Source organism: Chiloscyllium plagiosum, chromosome 28 (genome assembly GCF_004010195.1).
Source record: "Chiloscyllium plagiosum isolate BGI_BamShark_2017 chromosome 28, ASM401019v2, whole genome shotgun sequence".
NCBI classification, from domain to species: Eukaryota; Metazoa; Chordata; class Chondrichthyes; order Orectolobiformes; family Hemiscylliidae; genus Chiloscyllium; species Chiloscyllium plagiosum.
In genome coordinates this window covers 2,937,784-2,959,015 of record NC_057737.1, presented here as the reverse complement: position 1 = coordinate 2,959,015, position 21,232 = coordinate 2,937,784, and the positions used below count along the sequence as shown (strand labels likewise).

Genomic DNA, 21,232 nt, shown 5'->3' with positions numbered 1-21,232 from the left:
TTGTCCCCTTAACGTTCTCCCCTCTGTCTCGAAAATCCCCCCTCAATCTTTAAGATTCCACGTCTCACTACTCCTGTCATTACCTTCACTAACCAACTGTTCCCATACCTTCGTCCCTTTAAAACCCCTTACTCTTGCCCCCATTGTCCATATTTTCCAGTCCTGCACCTTTCCCAGTATTCCTGTGCATTGCCAACTCTGGCCTTATGCATCCCTTGATTTTAATCGCTTCCTTTAGCTTCCTGGCCGCCAAGCTCTTGAATTCCCTCCCTAAACTGCCAATTCTCTGATTTCCTTTAAGGCGCTCTTTAAAGCCTTTGTCTTCGGTTGATTGTGTTGACTAAACTCCTGTGTAGCATGGTGGAATGTTTTATTATGTTTAAGGGGGTAAATAAGTACATATTGGTGAGAGAGAATGTGTGAGAGACCTTGCCTTTTGTGCAAGGAGGTGGGTGAGTTTATCAGATCGGGTGTTTGTAGTTTGCTGACAATTAGCCCAATGGGCAGACACTTACTGACTGGGTTCACTGCTTTCAGAAAAGATGATTAACAACTGCTTTCTAATTGACACTATCATAGCCTCACAATCCTCTCAAGCTCTGACCAACTCCTTAACAAAATAACTTGCAGCAAACTCTTCATATCCGAATTCAGCCTAAATGTCCCATTGGAATATCCTTGCTTCCTGGTCACAGTTTATAGGAATGTTCTTTCCCTGGCCATGGGAGCCCAGAACAAGAGGTCACGGCCTCACAACATGCAGTCGGCCAGTTTTGACTGAGACAAGGAGAAATTTAATTCATTCTTGAGCAGGTGAACCTGTGGAATTCTCTACCACTGAAGCCGAGTCACTGTATTTGAGGAAGAAGTAGATTTCTAGAAATGAAGGTATCAAGGAGTATGGACGGAGAGCAAGAAAGTGGCACTGCGACAGCGGATCAGCCATGTTTATGTTGAGGTGGAAGGGCTGAAATAGTCTACTTTAGCTTTATTTTCTGCTGTTCCATGTCACCCTCTGCTGTTATACTTTGTGATGAGTTTAGTTGTGGGCTCAGCATTGAGCTGTCCCTCGAAACACCATTTGGAGTGGCTCTGGATCAGCAAAGCCGAGAAATCAGCTGTGATCTAGACCCCTTTGGACTGACTCTCTCACCCCTTGAAGTACAGATATCCTTAGTGTTAGCACCCTATTCGACCATAGGAAGATCACAAACCATTGACCCTCCGACTGCTTGTTGCATCAGCAGGGCTGATTGACTGCATAAAAACCTGGGATTGAACTGGTGGAGAAAGAAAGACATAATTTAATTTCCACAGTGCCTATACCAACCTCACAGTCCCAAAGTGTTTTACAGCTGACAATGTGTGGTCACTGGAGAAATGGGAGAAACAGGGTGATCAAGGTGTGAACAGAAAGATCCCAGAAACATCATTGTGTGAATGAACCGTTGATCAATTAAGTAAAGACTCTGGTCTTACTGCACTAAATATATCCTGGCGAAAGCCCTGGATCTCAATGAGAATTCCCCCAATCTTTTCCATTCTGTCATAGATGTGAGTCCCACTGGCAAGGCTAGCATTTGCTGCCTTTGAGAAGCTTTCAGAAGTTGGTCAAGTGTCAGCTGTTTCACAGTGGCTCGAGAGTCACCTGTCGGCCGGACTGGGAAAAGACGGAAAAATTTCCTCCCGAGAGGGAGAGTGAACCCAATGGCTTTTAGTCGTCATTTCTGAGACTAGTTTCATCTGGTCTTAACAGAGTCCACTTATCAACCAGTCAACATGCTGTGCTCATACAGTATAAACATGCTCTGAAAACGTTGCACTGAACTGGAAATGTTAACTCTCTTCAATAGATGCTGCCAAACCTGCTGAGTTTCTCCAGCATTCCCTTTGCTTCAGATTTCCAGTGTCTGCAATATACTGCTTTACATTAGTATTTGTACAAATTGTCCAACTGAGTGCAACACGAAATCTGTCTTTTCTTTTAGCAGTACATAAGATTTTCTAAATCAAATCAATATCCAGCAGTCATTAGGGCAGGATTGAACCTGAGTCCAGAGCACATTAGTCTGGACCTCTGGAGTATGCTCTTCTTCCAAGTAAGAAGTAAAATCCTTAACATCCATCTGATAGCTCAAATAGAGCCTCCACTTAACGTCACCACAAAGATAGCAACTCTGAATTGGCAGCACTCTGTTGACATTCCCTTGTCTTAGCTTCGATGGTACTGCTCGGCTCTCTGGATGAGGACGAAACCTCATCACTTTGTAATCTGAGGTAAGTGACAGCATTCTAAACTGAACTGCAGGCATCCAGCTCAGAAACACTCTGGATTATGTGGTAACGATTACTGCATTGGGTATTCCACTTTGGTACAATTGATCTTTCCCCTTGATAAATTCACCGCAACTGATAGATCCATCCACGCTAAATCTGTACCCAAGTGTTATACAGTGACAGACTTGTCCCCACCAGTACTGACCCCCAGTGTTATACAGTAACAGACCTGTCCCCACCAGTACAGTACCCCAGTGTTATACAGTAACAGACCTGTCCCCACCAGTACTGTACCCCAGTGTTATACAGTGACAGACCTGTCCCCACCAGTACAGTCCCCAGTGTTATACAATGACAGACATGTCCCCAACAGTACTGTCCCCCAGTGTTATACAGTAACAGACCTGTCCCCACCAGTACTGTACCCCAGTGCTATACAGTAACAGACCTGTCCCCAACAGTACTGTACCCCAGTGTTATACAGTAACAGACCTGTCCCCACCAGTACTGTACCCCAGTGTTATACAGTGACAGACCTGTCCCCACCAGTACTGTCCCCCAGTGTTATACAATGGCAGACATGTCTCCACCAGTACTGTCCCCCAGTGTTATACAGTGACAGACCCGTCCCCACCAGTACTGTACCCACCAGTACTGTCTCCCAGTGTTATACAGTGACAGACTTGTCCCCACCAGTACTGTCCCCCAGTGTTATACAATGACAGACATGTCCCCAACAGTACTGTCCCCCAGTGTTATACAGTGACAGACCTGTCCCCACCAGTACTGTCCCCCAGTGTTATACAGTAACAGACCTGTCCCCACCAGTACTGTCCCCAGTGTTATACAATGACAGACATGTCCCCAACAGTACTGTCCCCCAATGTTATACAGTAACAGACCTGTCCCCACCAGTACTGTCCCCCAGTGTTATACAATGACAGACATGTCCCCACCAGTACTGTACCCCAGTGTTATACAGCGACAGACCTGTCCCCACCGGTACTGTACCCTAGTGTTATACAGTAACAGACCTATCCCCACCAGTACTGTCCCCCAGTGTTATACAATGACAGACCTGTCCCCACCAGTACAGTCCCCCAGTATTATACAGTAACAGACCTATCCCCACCAGTACTGTCCCCCAGTGTTATACAATGACAGACCTGTCCCCACCAGTACTGTACCCTAGTGTTATACAGTAACAGACCTATCCCACCAGTACTGTCCCCAGTGTTATACAGTAACAGACCTGTCCCCACCAGTACTGTCCCCCAGTGTTATACAATGACAGACATGTCCCCACCAGTACTGTCCCCCAGTGTTATACAGTGACAGACCCGTCCCCACCAGTACTGTCCCCCAGTGTTATATAGTGACAGACCTGTCCCCATCAGTACTGTCCCTCAGTGTTATACAGTAATAGACCTATCCCCACCAGTACTGTCCCCCAGTGTTTTTCAGTAACAGACCTGTCCCCACCAGTATTGTCCCCCAGTGTTATTCAATGACAGACATGTCCCCAGTGTTATATAGTGACAGACCTGTCCCCACCAGTACAGTCCCCAGTGTTATACAATGACAGACATGTCCCCAACAGTACTGACCCCCAGTGTTATACAATGACAGACCTGTCCCCACCAGTACTGTCCCCCAGTGTTATATAGTGACAGACCTATCCCCACCAGTATTGTCCCACAGTGTTATTCAATGACAGACTTGTCCCCAGTGTTATATAGTGACAGACCTGTCCCCACCAGTACAGTGCCCAGTGTTATACAATGACAGACATGTCCCCAACAGTACTGACCCCCAGTGTTATACAATGACAGACCTGTCCCCACCAGTACAGTCCCCAGTGTTATACAGTGACAGGTCTGTCCCCACCAGTACTGACCCCCAGTGTTATACAATGACAGACCTGTCCATACCAGTACTATCCCCCAGTGTTATACAGTGACAGACCTGTCCATACCAGTACTGTACCCCAGTGTTATACAGTGACAGCCCTGTCCCCACCAGTACTGTCCCCCAGTGTGATACAGTGACAGACCTGTCCCCCAGTGTTATACATTAACAGACCTATCCCCACCAGTCCTGTCCCCCAGTGTTATACATTAACAGACCTATCCCCACCAGTACTGTCCCCCAGTGTTATACAGTAACAGACCTATCCCCACCAGTCCTGTCCCCCAGTGTTATACAGTAACAGACCTATCCCCACCAGTACTGTACTATTGTATTTTACAATCTCCTGTTGTTTTGATGCAAACTGTTTTTGATGCCTGATCTGTCACAGTTCCCACACACACTGGCTGAGTATTCCACTTGTTCCTGAGTTGCACATCAGTTGATATTGTTGGCATTTGATGTTCTAACCTTTCATTCTATTTCTCTTATTCAGCTGGTTTCTGTCTCAGATTGTCACCTATTTCATCCACAATCAGCTAAACGTGGATTTAAGAATCGGCTCCATTGGGTTTCTCACAATTTACAATGTCAGTATCAAGATCTCTTCACAGAAGACGGTGGTGAGTGTTTGGACCGTCTTTTGCAGTGTTTGTATGGTGGATGTGGGATGTGGAGATCTTCTAAACTCTGACCTCTGTCACATCTGTGATTTCATCACTGCAACGCGGGGAGTCCACCTTTGGCTCAACAGGCACTAAATCTAGTATTTCTATCTCTCTCTCTCTCTCTCTCTCTCTCTCTCTCTCTCTCTCTCTCCTCTCTCAGCACCTCTTCTAATATCACATGATGTATTTAAATCTATTTGATAAGCCTCTTGTAGATTGCCTTTCAGGAGCTGCTATGTAAATGCAAATTGTTATTTTAAACAGTTGATGGCTTATTGTCGAGTGACCAGCTGCAATTCTATTTCAGGAAGTAGACAGAGTCTGGCTGTCCTGTAAGCTGCTGAACAATGAGTTACCGTAAGTGTTGTATGCATGCTGTCTCCCACTCAAATACACTTATGCACTGACCCTCCTGCAGCCAATTCCCCTGCAGCATGCACATCTTTTTGTTCCATGTTCTCTTACAGGTTCATGAAACTGTCTGACTGACTCTTTCTGTTATCTTTTACATCATACAAACACACAGCCCTGTGTTTGTTCACCTAGTTGTTTAATCCACTCTTATTCAATTATTTACCGGGTTAAACTCTCTAGTACACACCTGCCGCTGTGTTTACTACTAAAAATAGAGCAGTCGAGCTCCAGTGAAGTCAGTATCAAGTGAAATTTTAAAGGTTAAATGAATTTGCAGAATATGTTTGGAAGAGAAGCAAACAGAGGAGGAGAATGTTTGGAAAATTCCAAGGAAATCAGGAAATTGGAGGATAAAGGAGAATGCTGCAGCTAAATAATTATTTCAAAGGAGCTCTGTAATTTCGCTAATGCCCCTCTCAATCATTGTAACTGCTCCCCTCAGTCCCTTCCTATGTCCCCAAGCTGTCTCTACAACCACTCCCTCCTCTTCGTCAGGGTTACGGAATCAGAATTATACAGTACAGAAAAGGCCTTTGGCAGTACAGACTTGATGGGCCAAGTTATACTGATACCTCCACTCCTCCCACTTCCCCACATTAGGGCCATAGCCTTGAATTTTGTTATGGTCGTGAGTGAAGTGAAGTGGGAGGTACCAGTTTAAACAGGGGAGATGGGGGCATGTGGGCAGGGTGCAATGTGGAAGCCAAACAAGTGGGACAAAGGTGAGGGGTGTGGTCTGTTTTCGATGGCCTGTGGTTACAGTCCAACCGTGATCTCTCCATTCCAGTCACTACTTTGCTCTGTGTTTTGGAGAGGTCCGATTTCGAGCCGATTTGAAAGCAGCCTCCCAGGAATGGGCCAATCCCGGTGAAAAGGCGATGAAAAGGAGACTGAGCATCCAGCCCTCAGTGCTGCGCATGTTGTCACAGGTGAGCTCTCCACTGAGAGATTTGGATTTGTTGCTGGGTTTGGTTTTCTGCCTGAAGTTTGGAGGCAACTGAACAATCCCAGAAATGATAACTGATTAAACTTAACACCCACGCCCTCCTGTGTTAGTATACGGGTGAGGGGGTATATACCTACTAGGGCGAGGGGTTTGTGTGTGAACCTATGTAAACCTGAGCCCCTTGTCTCTTTCTGCCTTCACAGCTGCTCTCGGTCCACATCCATTCAGTGAATGTGATGGTGTTAAATGCCTGGATCGCAGAGTCCCTCTGGCACATGTCTCTAACAAACTGCATGTTGCTGCTTAACTACAATGGAAACAAGTGAGTCCTTCAGATGCAGGAGGGGGTTATGGTGTGGAGCAGTTTCTACATGTGGGGAGGTAACAGCAACAAGCTTGCCAGCGCATACACTGTAGGGTTTATCACACAGCATTGGTCCCTTAGCTGTGCAGTGTTACCAAACATGAAACAGAATTTTACAAGCAGCCTCTGAGTTCCTGCAATGGATATTAAATCAAGCATTCCTGCTCAATCTCTGTTTGTTACTTATCTGACAATGATAGACTGTGTGTGTATGTGTGTGTGTTTCATCTCTGGGAATTTCCCTGATCTCTGTGATTGCCTGTACTGTATCTGGGAACAAAGAGGGCCATCAGGGAAGGTCAAATTGGAATTGTTTGTTAGTAAAAGAAAAAAAAAGCTATGAATGGAACAGGAATCTAACCAAGGGCTATATGTTTTCCAGCATCGAGTGCAAGGGCAATGTGAGCAAGCTGGACAGCAAGCTAATGAAGAGTAACGGGATGGTGAGTGCAAGGATCACATCTTTTATATCTCTTTACTTTGGATTATGGACCACAATGGGAAGAGGATACTGTTTGAAACCAAGGACTGTGGGAGGAGTTGTTGCACTTTTTAAAGCAGCTTACTGGAACTCAATGTGAGCTGTGTTTACGCTGCTGCTGTATTCAAGCAGTGAGGGAAGATGTCGAAGATACGATAGCACAGTGGGTGTATGTAGAGCAAACTTCATCCAGAGATAGACTGTGGAGGTCAGGAGCCATCAGTCTGACAGCTCTCTGATTGGCTCCTGAGCAGGTGAACAGAGTTTGTGAACAAGACAGCAGATAGTTCAGTTGCAGTAAGTTTCAGTTACTGAGTGACTAGACAATTAGTGTGCCTCTCCTCCAAGGTAAGCAGATCTGGTTTCTACACATTTACTGAAGCCTCTCATCCTGAGACAGTTGTTGAAAAAAACCTCCTCTGCATCAAAACCGTGATATCTTTCCTAAAGTGTGATAATCAGGACTGAACCGCATATCCCAGTTAGGTGCCCACCGATCTGTGGTGATGGCTGATGCTGAGCAGCTTTGAGAAACGAGAGAGGCCCTGCACTGCATGCTGCGTTTCCCATTGATTTTAATCCTATGATTGTGCCTAGCAGGGGGATTTCTGTCTGGTCAACTTATCCCTGGGTCTCGCTGCCACCTTGGACATCAGCTTGCCAGACCAGAAGGCCCTCAGCACGGAGCTGCGAGTGCATAGTCTGCAGAGTGAGCTGCACGAGGGCATCTTTACGTCAAACACACTGCAGCTAGCACTGTCACAGCCCACTCCACTTCAAAGCAGCACTGAACAGAACCAGGAAAACCCTGAAACAACCAAGGCAGGTAAGAGACCATCACTTTCCCCACCCTGTTACATCTCCTGTAAAGTACTGGCCTCAATCTGCATACACCTTGAATACTGATTGATATTGGTTATCAGTGATACCCCAATGAAACCACCTCAGTTCCCGGTACAATTAATCTCATCGCACCAATATGATTCTTTATGTTATTGTAATAGTGCCATGGGATTTTTACATTGCTCTAAGAGACCATCTCCTCTCAAAGATGGCACTTTCAACATTGCAGCACTCCCTCAGTACGGTAAGGGGTGATGGACTCTCAGGGAAATGTAGCACTGACAGCCAGGTTTCTGGTACCAAGACTGGCTCTAATGTAACGAAGAATATGTCAGGTTCAACCAATCGATTGTGATATAGGACTGTCTAGCCAGGGGCACAAGTGTTTCTCCGGCTGACAGTGGGACATCAGAATGGTGTGTTGTCTCCCTGGTGCCAGGGTCAAGGATGCTTTGGAGACGGTGCAGAATATTCTCAAAGGGGAGCAGGACCGGCAGGGAGTTGATGTACACATTGGTACCAACAACATATGCAGAGAAAGGACGAGCTTCTGAACCGAGAATATTGGAAATGAGGCAGGAGGTAGAAGAGTAGGTCCCCTAGGTTGGTAGTATCTGGATTATCCCAATGCAACTAGTGAGAGTAGGAATAGGAGGATAGAGCAGATGAATGCATGGCTGAGGAGCTGGTGCAGGGGGCAGGGATTCATATTTTTGGATCATTGGAATCTCTTCTGGGATAGAAGAGACATGCATAAGATGAATTGGAAGGGGCCCAATATCTTGGCAGGGAGATTTGCTAGAGCTGCGGAGGAGGCTTTAATCTAGTAAGAGGGAGAGAGGTTCATGGCAGAGCAGAATACAGAGAGAGTGAGAAAAGAGATAGGTCTGAAACTGATGCCGGTGAGAAGAGGAGCAAGTCAAATAGTCAAGGCAGGCAGGAGCAAAGCAGGGAACAAGGTAAAACTGATGTATTCAACTTCATTTATTTCAATGCAAGAGGCCTGACATATAAGGCAGATGAACTCAGTGTGTGGTTGGGAATGGGATTGGGATATCATAGCTATTATAGAAACATGGCTCAGGGAAGAGCAGAATTAGCATCTAATGTTCCATGGTAAATGTGTTATGGGAAAGGTAGAAAGGGAGGACAAGAGCGCAAGGGGAGTGATGCTTTTGGTTAGGGATAACATCATGACTGTACTTAGGGAGGATAATCCTGGGAGAACATCCAGTGAAGTTATTTGGGTAGAACTGAGAAATATAAAATGGATGATCACCCTATTGGGATTGTACTGTAGGCCCCCTCAATAGTCAGCAGGAAATTGAGAAGCAGATATGTAAGGAGATCTCAGTTATCTATAAGAATTACAGGGTTGTAATGGTAGGGGATTTTAACTTTCCAAATGTAGACTGGGACTGTCAGTGTTAAAGGCTTGGATGGAATGGAATTTGTTAAGCATGTACAAGAAAATGTTCTGATTTAGTATGTGGATGTACCTACTAGAGAAGGAGCAAAACCTGAGCTTCATTTGGAAAATAAGGCAGGGCTAGTGACTGAGGTGTCAGTGGGGGAGCACTTTGGGACCACTGGTCATAGTTCTGTTAGTTTTAAAATAGTTATGCAAAAGGATAGGTCAGGTCTAAAAGTTAAAGTTCTAAAATGGAAAAAGGTCAATTTTGACAGTATTAGGCAAGAACTTTCAAGAGTTGATTGGGAAAGGTTGTTTGCAGGCAAAGGAATGGTTGGAAAGTGGGAGACCTTCAAAAATGAGATAACAAGACTTCAGAGGGATTATGCTCCTGTTAGGGTGAAGGGCCAGGCTGGTAGGTGTAGGGAATGCTGGATGACTAGAGAAATTGAGGCTCTGGTCAAGAAAAAGGAGGGAGCATCTGGCAGGTGTGGACAGTTGGGATCTAGTGAATCCCTTGAGGGGTATGGGGCATTAGGAATAAAGTTGAGGGAAATCAGGAGGGCAAAAAGGGGACACGAGATGGTTTTAGCAAATGGGGTTAAGGAGAATCCAAAGAGATTCTACAAGTACATAAGGGAAAAGGAGTAACCTGGGAGAGAATAGGGCCCCTTAAAGGTCAACAAGGCTGTTTGTGTGTGGAATTACACTAAATGAGATACTAAATGGGCAGCACGGTGGCTCAGTGGTTAGCACTGTTGCCTCACAGCTCCAGGGTCCCTGGTTCGATTCCAGCCTCGGGCGACTGTCTGTGTGGAGTTTGCACATTCTTCCCCTGTCTGTGTGGGTTTCCTCCGGGTGCTCTGGTTTCCTCCCACAGTCACAAAGATGTGCAGGTCAGGTGAATTTCCCATGGTAAATTGCCCATAGTATTAAGTGCATTAGTACAATACAGCACAGAATAGGCCCTTCGGCCCACGATGTTGTGCCGAACATTTGTCCTAGCTTAAGCACCCATCCATGTACCTATCCAATTGCCGCTTAAAGGTCATCAAAGATTCTGACTCTATCACTCCCTTTCCCCACACCACTCTCTGGGTAAAGAACCCACCCCTGACATCTCCCCTATACCTTCCACCCTTCACCTTAAATTTATGTCCCCTTGTAACACTCTGTTGTACCCGGGGAAAAAGTTTCTGACTGTCTACTCTATCTATACCTCTGATCATCTTATAAACCTCTACCAAGTCACCCCTCATCCTTCGCCGTTCCAACGAGAAAAGGCCGAGAACTCTCAACCTATCCTCGGACGACTTCCTCTCCATTCCAGGCAACATCCTGGTAAATCTTCTCTGCAAAGCAGAGAAATGACATCCAGTGAGAGTGAGTAGACTGTTGTTGGGATGAGGTGAAGGAGCCTCTTGGCAAAACCACATCGTCTCCAACCTCATCCGTGTTGGCAGATGTCGTTGGTGATGGTGGGGAGGGCTAATGGAGGGGGGGGTGAAGAGGAGGAACTCAAGCGGCTGCTGCCTGCACCTGTCTTCAAAGGGACCACTTTCAAGAAGAGGTGGTGAGCTTTGCACCCAAGAGAGCATCACGAGGAGAGATCAGGGGCTTGTCCACACTTCCACCCACTTCCCCCTTGGCTCAAAGCTGAAGGCACTTGCTGAGATGCAAGTCCCTCAGTGCTGCCAGACTTCAAAAGGTTAGCCAGTTTTCTATCCATTTGGCCAAATTTCCCTCTATCCCATGCCTCCTGAATTTCCGCATAAGCCTACCATGGGGAACCTTATCAAATGCCTTACTAAAATCCATGTATACTACATCCACTGCTCTACCCTCATCCACATGCTTGGTCACCTCCTCAAAGAATTCAATAAGACTTGTAAGGCAAGACCTACCCTTCACAAATCCGTGCTGGCTGTCCCTAATCAAGCAGTGTCTTTCCAGATACTCATAAATCCTATCCCTCAGTAACCCTTCCATTACTTTGCCTACCACCGGTGTGGACTGGTTGGGCTGAAGGGCCTGTTTCCACACTCTGGAATCTAATCTAATAAAACGGGTATTATGCATCAGTATTTACTGTGGAGAAGGATCTGAAAGCTAGAGAACTTGGAGAAATACTGATATCTTGAAAAGTGTCTATTACAAAGGAAGTGGTGCTGGACGTCTTAAAATGCATAAAGGTGAATAAATCACTGGGAATGATCAGGTGTATCCCAGAACTTTGTGGGAAGCTAAGGACGTGATTGCTGGGCCCCTTGCTGAGATATTTGTATCATCGATAGCCACGGGAATGGTGCCAGAAGATTGGAGGGTGGCTAATATGCCATTATTTAAGAAAGATGGTAAGGAAAAGCCAGGGAACTATTGACCAGTGAGCCTGACATCAGTGGTTGGTGAGTTGTTGGAAGGGATTCTGAGGGACAGGATTTACATGTATTTGCAAAGACAAGGACTGATTAAGGATCCTCACCATGGCTTTGTGCGTGGGAAATTGTGTCCCACTAACTTGAGTTTTATGAAGAAGTGACAAAGAAGATTTTTGAAGGCAGAGCAATGGACATTGTCTGTATGGAGTTCACTGTGCTGTTGGATAAGGTTCCACAAGGTAGACTGGTTAGTAAGGTAAGATCACATGGAATACAGGGGGAGCTAGCCATTTGGATACAAAATTGGATTAAAGGTAGAAGATAGAGGGTGGAGAGTTGTTTTTTTTTCAGACTGGAGGCCTGTGACTCACAATGTGCCACAAGGATCCACTGCTTTTTGTTATTTATGTAAATGATTTGGATTTCAGTATATGATGAACGGTTAATAAGTTTGCAGATGATACCAAAATTGGTGGTGCAGTGGACAGAAAAAGATTATCTTAAAGTACAGCAGGACTTTGATCAGACGGACCAATAAGCCGAGGAGTGGCAGATGCAGTTTTATTTAGATAAATATGAGGTGTTACATTTTGGTAAAGCAAATTAGGGCAGGACTTAGACACTTGATGGTAGAATCCTGGAGAGTGTTGTTGGACAAAGAGGGCTTGGGTTGAAAGTTCATAGTTCCTTGAAGGTAGAGTCGCAGGTAGTTAAGGCGTTTGGTATGTTTGCCTTTATTGGTCAGTGCATTGAGTATATGAATTGGCAGGTCGTGTTGGGGCTGTACAAGACATTGGTTAGGCCACTTTGGAATAATGTGTTCAATTCTGGTCTCCCTGCTGTAGAAAAGATATTGAGAAAAGGATTCAGAAAAGATTTAAAAGGATATTGCTGGATTTGGAGGGTTTGAGTTACAGGGAAAGGCTGAATAGACCAAGGCTGTTTTCCCTGGACTGTCGGAGGCTGAGAGGTGGCTTTATAGAGGTTTGTAAAATCATGAGGGGCATGGATGGGGTGAATAGCCAAGGTCTTTTCCCAGCATAGGGGAGTCCAAAACTCACGGGCATAGGTTTAGGGTGAGAGGAAAGATTTAAAAGGGACCTGACGGGCAACGTTTTCATGCAGAGGGTGATGCGTGTATGGAATGAGCTGCCAGAGGAAGTGGTGGAGGCTGGTACAATTACAACATTTAAAAGGCATCAGGATGGGTATATGAATAGGAAGGATTTAGAGGGATATGTGCCACGTGCTGGCAAATGGGATTAGATTAATTTAGGATATCTGGTGAGCATGGACACGTTGGACAAAAGGATCTGTTTCTGTGTTCTACAACTCTGACTATATGACTTAGTATTTCAGCGGTTCAGTGAAACTAATGAAGGTTTAAGTGGAGGAGATAAGGAGAAACTATGTAGCAGTGGAGTTGGTAATGAGAGTTTGAGGGTGATTGACAGAAGGTCCAGAGGTGAAATGAGGATCACTCTTTTTAACACAACAAGTGGTGAGGGATTGGAATGGACTGCCCGACAGAAAAGTAGAACCAGATTGGGAATGGCCTACAAAAGCAAATTGCATAATTACTTGAAAGAGGAAAAGGAGATGACAGGGATACTCGGAAAGAGCCAGGAATGAGATGAAATGGATTGTTCTTGAAAAGAGCTAACAGTCTCTGTGGACAGAACAGCCTATTGAACCAGTCTGTGATTCTGTGAGTGGAATCAGTAGTTAGGATGTCTTATTAAGCTGAAATGTAAACATGACTGCCTCATTAAACTGTTTGGGAATACACCACATCTTCTTAAGAGAAAAACATTAGGAGGACTGAGGGAACAGTTGGATGCTTTTGTTAAAGAGCGGTCACAGGCATGATAGGTTGAATGAGCCTCTCTGTGTTGTAACATTCTGTAGAGCATGGATAATATGAAACTGAATAGAGGAGCCACGATTTGAATTGAATTAAATTGACTTTATTGTCACGTGTACCGAGGCACAGTGAAAAGCTTTGTCTTGCAAGCAACACAGACAGATCACACAGTTAAATAACATAGATAAGTAAGTAATAGGTAAATAGGGACAAAAACAAAATCAAAAGTACAGGTGAATGTTAAGAGTTTGTGAGTCCATTCAGTATTCTAACAACAGTAGGATAGAAACTGTTTCGAAACCGGCTGGTGCGTGTTCAGGCTTCTGTACCTTCTCCCCGATGGAAGAGGTTGTAGAAAAGCATTGCCAGGGTGGGATGGATCTTTGAGAATGCTGGCGGCCTTTCCTTGACAGCGGGCCTGGTAGATGGATTCTATAGGTGGGAGGTTGGCCTTTGTGATTGTCCGAGCTGAGTTCCCCACTCTCTGTAACCGTTTCCGATCTTGAATGGTACAGTAGCCATACCAGGCAGTGATACATCCAGACAGAATGCTCTCGATGGCGCATCTATAAAAGTTGTCAAGGGTATTCGCTGTTATGCCAAATTCCCTCAGCTGCCTGAGGAAGAAGGGACATTGTTGGGCCTTTGTAACCAGTGCGTCCACATGTTGAGTCCAAGAAAGCTTGTTGTGGATGACCACTCCCAGGAGCTTGACACTGTCCACTCATTCCACCTCTGTGCTGCTAATGTGTAGGGGGACATGAATAACATCCTGCCGAAAGTCAATACTGAGTTCCTTGGTTTTGCCGGCATTGAGAGCTAGGTTGTTCTCAGTGCACCATTTTTCCAGGTCTTCCACCTGCTCTCTGTAGTCTGCTTCATCACCATCTGAGATTCAACCGACTATGGATTTCAAGATAAAACGAGAAGTAATTTGGAACAAAGGGTCAGATAATTATAAAAGTCATAGAGCTTTAACTGCCTGGAAGGAGTTCCCTGGGCCCGTTTGGCATCTTCACGCACAAGGTCTTGAGGCTGAGGAATTTACTCCTCAACATAGTGATTGAGACAGAAGCAATGATGTTGATCAAGATGCATAAATCATTAAAAGTAGTGATGGCATGAAGACTAAGATTTAAAAACCGCAACAAAGTACTGGGATTCATTCTGAGAGGAATAGAATCCGAAGGCAGAGAAGTACTGATAAACTTATTCAGAACTCTAGTTGGTCCTTATATAGATGCAGCGCACAGAGCAGGTATCCATTAATAACAAAGGAATAAAGGCACTGGAGCAGATACAAAAATGGATTTATTTGATTGTCCAGAGTGCAAGACAAACATAAAATGGACTCCAGCAAGTCCAGGGAACATTGGATGTAGAAGAATGTACAAGGTCAGATAAAGATAAAAGGGAAGCCTATGGCATATCCTGAGGACTAAAGGCAACATAAGCCCGAGAGGAGTTTAGAAGATGCAGTGGGTTACTTGAAAATGAAATTGAGAGAGTGAAAAGGGGACATGAGAAACACTAGCGGGTAAAATAGAGGAAAATCCAATTGCATTTTTATAAGTATGTAGAGGATTGAAGACAACCAGAGGGATAAATAGGGCCCATTAGGAACCAAAGTGGCAATCTGAATGTGGAGATAATCAGATGAATGGGTGTGGTTTCAAATGAGTATTTGGTATCTGTCTTCACTGTTGAGAAAGATCATGCAGGGACAGAAATCAGGGATGGCAACTGTTGAACAAATTAACACAGAGAGAGAGGGGACTGGAAGTTAACGTGGGCTTAAAATTGCATAAATCCGCAGGATCAGGTGAGATGTATCCTGGTATGCTGTGAGAGGCAAGATTGCAGGGACTCGGTCATTGATTCTCACATCCAAGGATGTACAGGTCAGGTGAATTGGCCATGCTAAAACATTGCCCATAGTGTTCCGGAATGTGTAGGTTAGGTGCATTATTCAGGGGTAAATATATGATAGGGGAATGGGTCTGGATGGGTTACTTTTTGGAGGGTCGGTGTGGACTTGTTGGGCTGAAGAGCCTGTTTCCACACTGTAGGGATTTTATAATAATCCTCTTTTTCCATAAGAGAGGAGCCAAAAGATTGGAAGACAGCTAATGGGGTACCAATATTCAAGAAGTGCATTCAGGATAAACCAGAAAGCAAGAGGCCAGTGAGTCTAACATCAGGGGTTGGGAAACTTTGGAAATCATTCGGAGGGACAGAATTAGTTTTCATTTGGCAAGACAAGGATTAATCAAGGTGAATCAGCATAGTTTTGTTGGAGGAAATTATGTCTAAAAACTTGATTAATTTTTTTGAAGAAGTGTATGTAGTGGGTATAGTCTATATGGATTTAAGTAAGATTTTTATCAAGGTGTCGGGTCAGAAGCTAAGAGCTTATGGGACCCAGGGCAATTTGGCAAATTGGAACCAAAATCGACTTAATAGCAGAAGGTAGAGGGAACTGGTTGAAGGTTGTTTTGTGACTGGAAACGTACCCAGTGGCACATTGCAGGGTTCAGTGCTGGGTCCCTGGCTGTTTGTTGTGTACATTTGTGATCTGGAGATGAATGGAAGTTTGGTCAGTAAGTTTACAGATGACACAGTAATTAGTGGTGTGGTAAATAATGAGGAGGAAAGCCTTGGACTACAGGACAATATATTCACCCTGGTCAGGTGGACAGAACAGTGGCTGAAGGACCTCTTTCTGTGCTGTAATACTCTGTGACTATAGATAGAGCCAGGAATGAGGGGAGCCAGTTTAAGACAAAGGACCACCATTTACAGCAGAGATGAAGAAGAGTTCTAATTCGTAGAGGCTAATTAGTTTGTGGAATTTTCTTCCCCAGACAGCATTGAAGACTAATAGAATATAATTCAAGGCCAAGTTAGATAAATTTATGATCTACAAGTTAATCAAGGGTTATGAAGAAAGTGGAGTTGAGCTATTTTACTGAACACCACAGCAGACTCAAGGGGCCAAATGACCCTTGTAATCGTTGTCTAAACAATACTGTATAAAATGAGTGAGAGATTTGCATGTGAATGATCCAGTATTAGGATTTTGCCTAACTTTTCCTTTGAAGTTTACGTTGAAATGCACTGTGACATATTCATGAAGAACCTAATTCCATCCACCTCTTGTCCCTCTATCAACGACTGTAACAGATGATGGTGAAACAACTGGTGTCAAAACTGCAAGACCCACATTCATGGACTACTTACCACAAGACATATCCCTGGACATGGAGGACTCGAGCATCACGCTGTCTTTGAATAGTCAACAAAGGTACAGACACTTACTGATCAGGGTAGAGGAATGGAAAGACCTTGTTATTCCATAGGGTCTTTCACAATATTGGGACATCACAAAGCATTTCACTGCTGATTCAGTGTAGTCACTTTTATAATGCAAGAAATGTAGCAGCCAAATTGTACATACCAAGATCGCACAAACAGTGATGTGAACAGTTTTAGATCATTTGGATGTTGATTCAGGGATAAATATTGACCAGGACACCAGGGAGATTTCCCTATCTTTTTCCAGTGCTGTCATGGGATAATTTACGCCCCCTCGTGGGGCATTTGAGGTCTTGGTTTAACATTTGGAAAACCTGGTTGGCATGGACAAGATGGACCGAAGGGTCTGTTTCTGTGCTGTATAACTATGACATTTGAAAGATGCACCTTCAATCATGCAGCACACCCTTAGGTACTGCATTAGGAATACTAGCTTAGATTAAATCCTCTGTCAGTAGAGTGGGGTCTTGAAACTATAGTTTCAGAGGGGACAGTGCTTGCCATAGAGGCACAGCTGATGTGAGCTCACACTTGTTATTATTGACATGGATAATCCCAGAGCTAGAGGACCTCCTTGTCTCTGCCATGTTTATTGGCTGTGTGCTCACCCTTCTCAATGCTGCAGGATCTAATTTGCTGCTATCTTGTTTTTTTTTTCAGGCACCTGCATTGGAACTTGAAGATGTTTCATTTTCACTATGAGCCTGAAGACTTTTATCGGATAATGCCACATCTCATCCTGCCACCTATAAGAATCCAGCTAAGCCTAGAAGGTGAGGGTGACCTCTGGAGATGACAGTTCAGTTTAATTTTGTTAAGTTTCTATTGCAGTTCTCCAAGTTTCTATTGACTGTTTGAATTTTGTTATTGTTTCACTGCCTCACCAAAGGCAATGTGATTTACTTAATATTTATGAAAAGTTTAGAAGTTGAGGACCACCAGAGAAGCTGTATTTTGTCAGATTACATGGCACCAATTGGCATGCCTGGTACAGTACTCATCAGAGAGATGTCTTGTCCCAAGTGACCTAATCCCAATGGAGGTGAATGAGAGGTAGCCCTGGTGGGAGTTGGTATACAGTGCTCAGTATATTGGTTGTCTCAGCGAGAGGGGAGGGGGAATATGTACTTGACGTATTGACATCTGCAAATAAACACCTGTTTTGGAGCCTCCCATGCCGTGGGGCGAAACCTCCACATGGTGAGATGTTCAGGGAGGGATTTGAAATGGAAAGCTAACAGTTGTGAGGTCCCTTTAAATGATTGTGGGTTATTTTGTTGGTGTGTGTGTGGCCTAACAGTTGCTGTCTCAGGCTCCAGTTGATGCTGCAGATATTTTTAATCAACCAGTTCAGAGATGTTACAACACCTCTGGGGCAGGTGGGACTTGGACATGGGCCTTCTGGACCAGAGGTAGGAACACCAACACTATGACACAAGAGTCCCTTCCAGTTGCAGCTGCGAAATAAACCTGTGTATAGGAAGTTGCTTGTGTTTAATTGGTGAAGCCCAGACTTTGCATCAAGTATCCCTGCTCCAACTCCTCGCATTCCAACCTTGCTCAATGACCCTCGTTATCTTCTCCCCCACCTCACAATTTTTACCCTGAGGTCATATGAAATCAGGGCATAAAAATGTGAGTGACTCCAGGAAATTGTTTGGGAATACGTTGACATGTGTTCTTTAAATATTGAAACTTTCTTATCATCAGCACCAGCTTATGATGGTTATTATAGAATATTATAAATTTCTTGTCAAATTTAATTTGGAACAGGAGTAGGCCATTCAGCCTGTTGAGCTTGCTGTCCCTTTTAATAATGTGGAGCAGATAGGTGGGAAGGAAGATTGGCAGGTAGGACAGGTCATCTGCTCCACCCTCCCCTCTGACCTATCTCCTCCATTCCCACCCCCATTCACCTATTGTACTCTTTGCTACCTTCCCCCACCGTCCTCTCTGACCTATCATCTCCATCCCCACCCCCATTCACTTATTGTACTCTATGCTACCTTCTCCCCAGCCCCACCTCCCCCATTTATCTCTCCACCCTGGAGGCTTCCTGCCTCTATTCCTGATGAAGGGCTTTGGCCCGAAACGTCGATTTTCCTGCTCCTCGGATGCTACCTGAGCTGCTGTGCTTTTCCAGCACCACTCTGATCTAAACTCTGGTTTCCAGCATCTGCAGTCCTCACTTTTGCCTATCAAACTCCACCTTCAGTATACTCAAAGATAGAGTTTCCACAGTCCTCTGGGATAGAGATCTCCAAAGATTCACCACCCTCTGAGTAAAAATATTTCTCTTCATCTCTACACTAAAATTTACATCCCCCTTATTTTTAAATTTTGCCCCGTGGGTCTGCATTCCCAACCAGACAACATCTTACCAGCATGTACCCTGAGTATTCCTTTAGATGTTTTGTAGGTCTCAATGGGATCACCTCTCATTCCAATGAGTACAGGCCCTGTCTGCCCAATGTCTTATCAAAGGACAGCCTGTCCAACTGGAGAACAAGTCTGATGGCCCTTCATTGCAGTCTTAGTGACAATAATATAAATTTCTCGAGGTTTGAAAAAACAAAACTGTACACAATACTCCAGTCTCTGATATAATTGAAGCAAGGCTTCCCTACTCCTGTTGTAAATTTCAGATTCTTGAATCATCTTGCCATAAAGATGAACATGTCATTAGCCTTCCTAATGGATTGCTTACAGATGGGGTGGAGTCAGTGCTTACTAACCTATTTGGAAATGATCTAATAAAAATGGAGAACCTCTGATTTAAAAACGCAGACCTTTTTTTGGCACATTGTCAGCTATTTATTGACTTGTTCTCTCTCTCTCTCTCTCTCTCTCTCTCTCCCCCTTTCTCTCTCTCTTTTTTTTTTCTCTCTCTCTCACACGCTCTCTCTCTCTTTTTTTCTCTCTTTTTCTCTTTCTCTCTCTCTCTCTCTCCCCCTCCCTCTTGCTCTCTCTCTCTCTCTCCATGCCCTTAGATGGACTGCTGTTGTCCCAGAGTCGCCAGCGGATACTAAGCCTGAGCCAGCTCAGCAGCTCCTTGCAGGTGAGTGGGATTTCGATGGTGACATCGGGCAGCCTTGTGCCACGGGCAGAAATGACAGGCTCCTGCATTTCCACTCTCAACATGTGCTGATTCTGCCTGAAATTGATACCAGCTTCAAAAACTTGCATTTATATAGCACCCTTTTCTTGAAGGAGGCCCTCTCAAACCAAATTTGCCACGGAGCCATTTAAGGAGATATGCAGATCCATGTCTTCTCTGAGGGTTGTTAGTCTTTGGTATTCTGTTCCCTAGTGAGCAGTGGTGTTTGTTTCATTTGGTATGATGCCAATTCCCTTTTCTAAGTTACTGTTGGATCTGTTTCCATGCCCTTTCAGACTGTGCTTCTCAAATCTCAGCAGCTCACTGAGTAGGTGGGTGTAAGTTGTTTAATGAGCCATAAACCTGAAGTTGTTTCCTGTGTTTTTCAGATCACAGGCATTGATATTTCTGCTTCCATCACTATCCATACCTGCACCCTGCACTACCGACATTCTGAGCTTTCGCACTGGTTGGCCCTGTCAGAAAAATCTACAGATGCTCAAATTACAACTAAAAGGTTTGTGTCCACTCTCGCACTAGATGCTTCTGAATTTTTATCCTTAATAACACTATCACTCAGGAATTCTGTCCGCCTCCCTTTCCCCCATGGATTTTGTTACTGACTGTGCCTCCACTGATGTTAATCCAGCTCCTTCATAACTATCGGGGGAGACAGTGACATAGTGCTATTGTTACTGGACAAGTAATTCAAAGGCCCAGATTAATTCTATGGGGACATGGTTTGAATTTCACAATGGCAGATGGTGCAATCTGAATTCGGTTTAAAAATCTGGAATTAAAAGTCAATCTGATGGGTGACCATAAAACCGTGTCGGGAGGGAGTTGCACTGGGAGTCATCAACATTTGACTCTGGACTCTGAAGTCTTTACATCATCGGATCAACTTTGTCCAGGAAGCATCCTACTGATTATCGCCTACAAGTCACCCAACCCCCTCTGCCCACATCCCACCGCTCACCTGATCTGTAACCTCATGGCCTGGTGTACCCCCTACTCCACTATTACCATCAAGATGGGGATCAGCCCTCATTGACTGGAGAGTGCAGGAGGGTATGCCAGGAGCAGCACCAGGTATAACTGAAAATGAGGTGTCGATCTAGTGAAGTTACACAACAGGATTATTGCATAAGAAATAGCATAAGCAGCAAGTGATAGAGCTAAGCAGTTCCACAAACAATGGAATGGATCCAAGCTCTACGGTTTGACCATGTGCAGTTATGAATGATGGTAGACATTTAAACATCG

At 44.6% G+C, this 21,232-nt stretch overlaps 1 protein-coding gene across 1 annotated transcript in view; it reads left to right on the top strand.

Moving 5' to 3' along the window:
* The window catches only part of LOC122563886 (protein KIAA0100-like), a 67,496-nt gene that overhangs the window by 1,940 nt on the left and 44,324 nt on the right, over positions 1-21,232 (top strand). The window contains exons 2-11 of the mRNA XM_043718093.1: positions 4,682-4,808; positions 5,161-5,210; positions 6,055-6,196; positions 6,417-6,535; positions 6,960-7,020; positions 7,656-7,884; positions 16,738-16,858; positions 17,530-17,642; positions 19,860-19,927; positions 20,356-20,483. Coding sequence (XP_043574028.1) covers positions 4,682-4,808; positions 5,161-5,210; positions 6,055-6,196; positions 6,417-6,535; positions 6,960-7,020; positions 7,656-7,884; positions 16,738-16,858; positions 17,530-17,642; positions 19,860-19,927; positions 20,356-20,483 — 1,158 coding nt within the window. The remainder of the gene's footprint in view (positions 1-4,681; positions 4,809-5,160; positions 5,211-6,054; positions 6,197-6,416; positions 6,536-6,959; positions 7,021-7,655; positions 7,885-16,737; positions 16,859-17,529; positions 17,643-19,859; positions 19,928-20,355; positions 20,484-21,232) is intronic.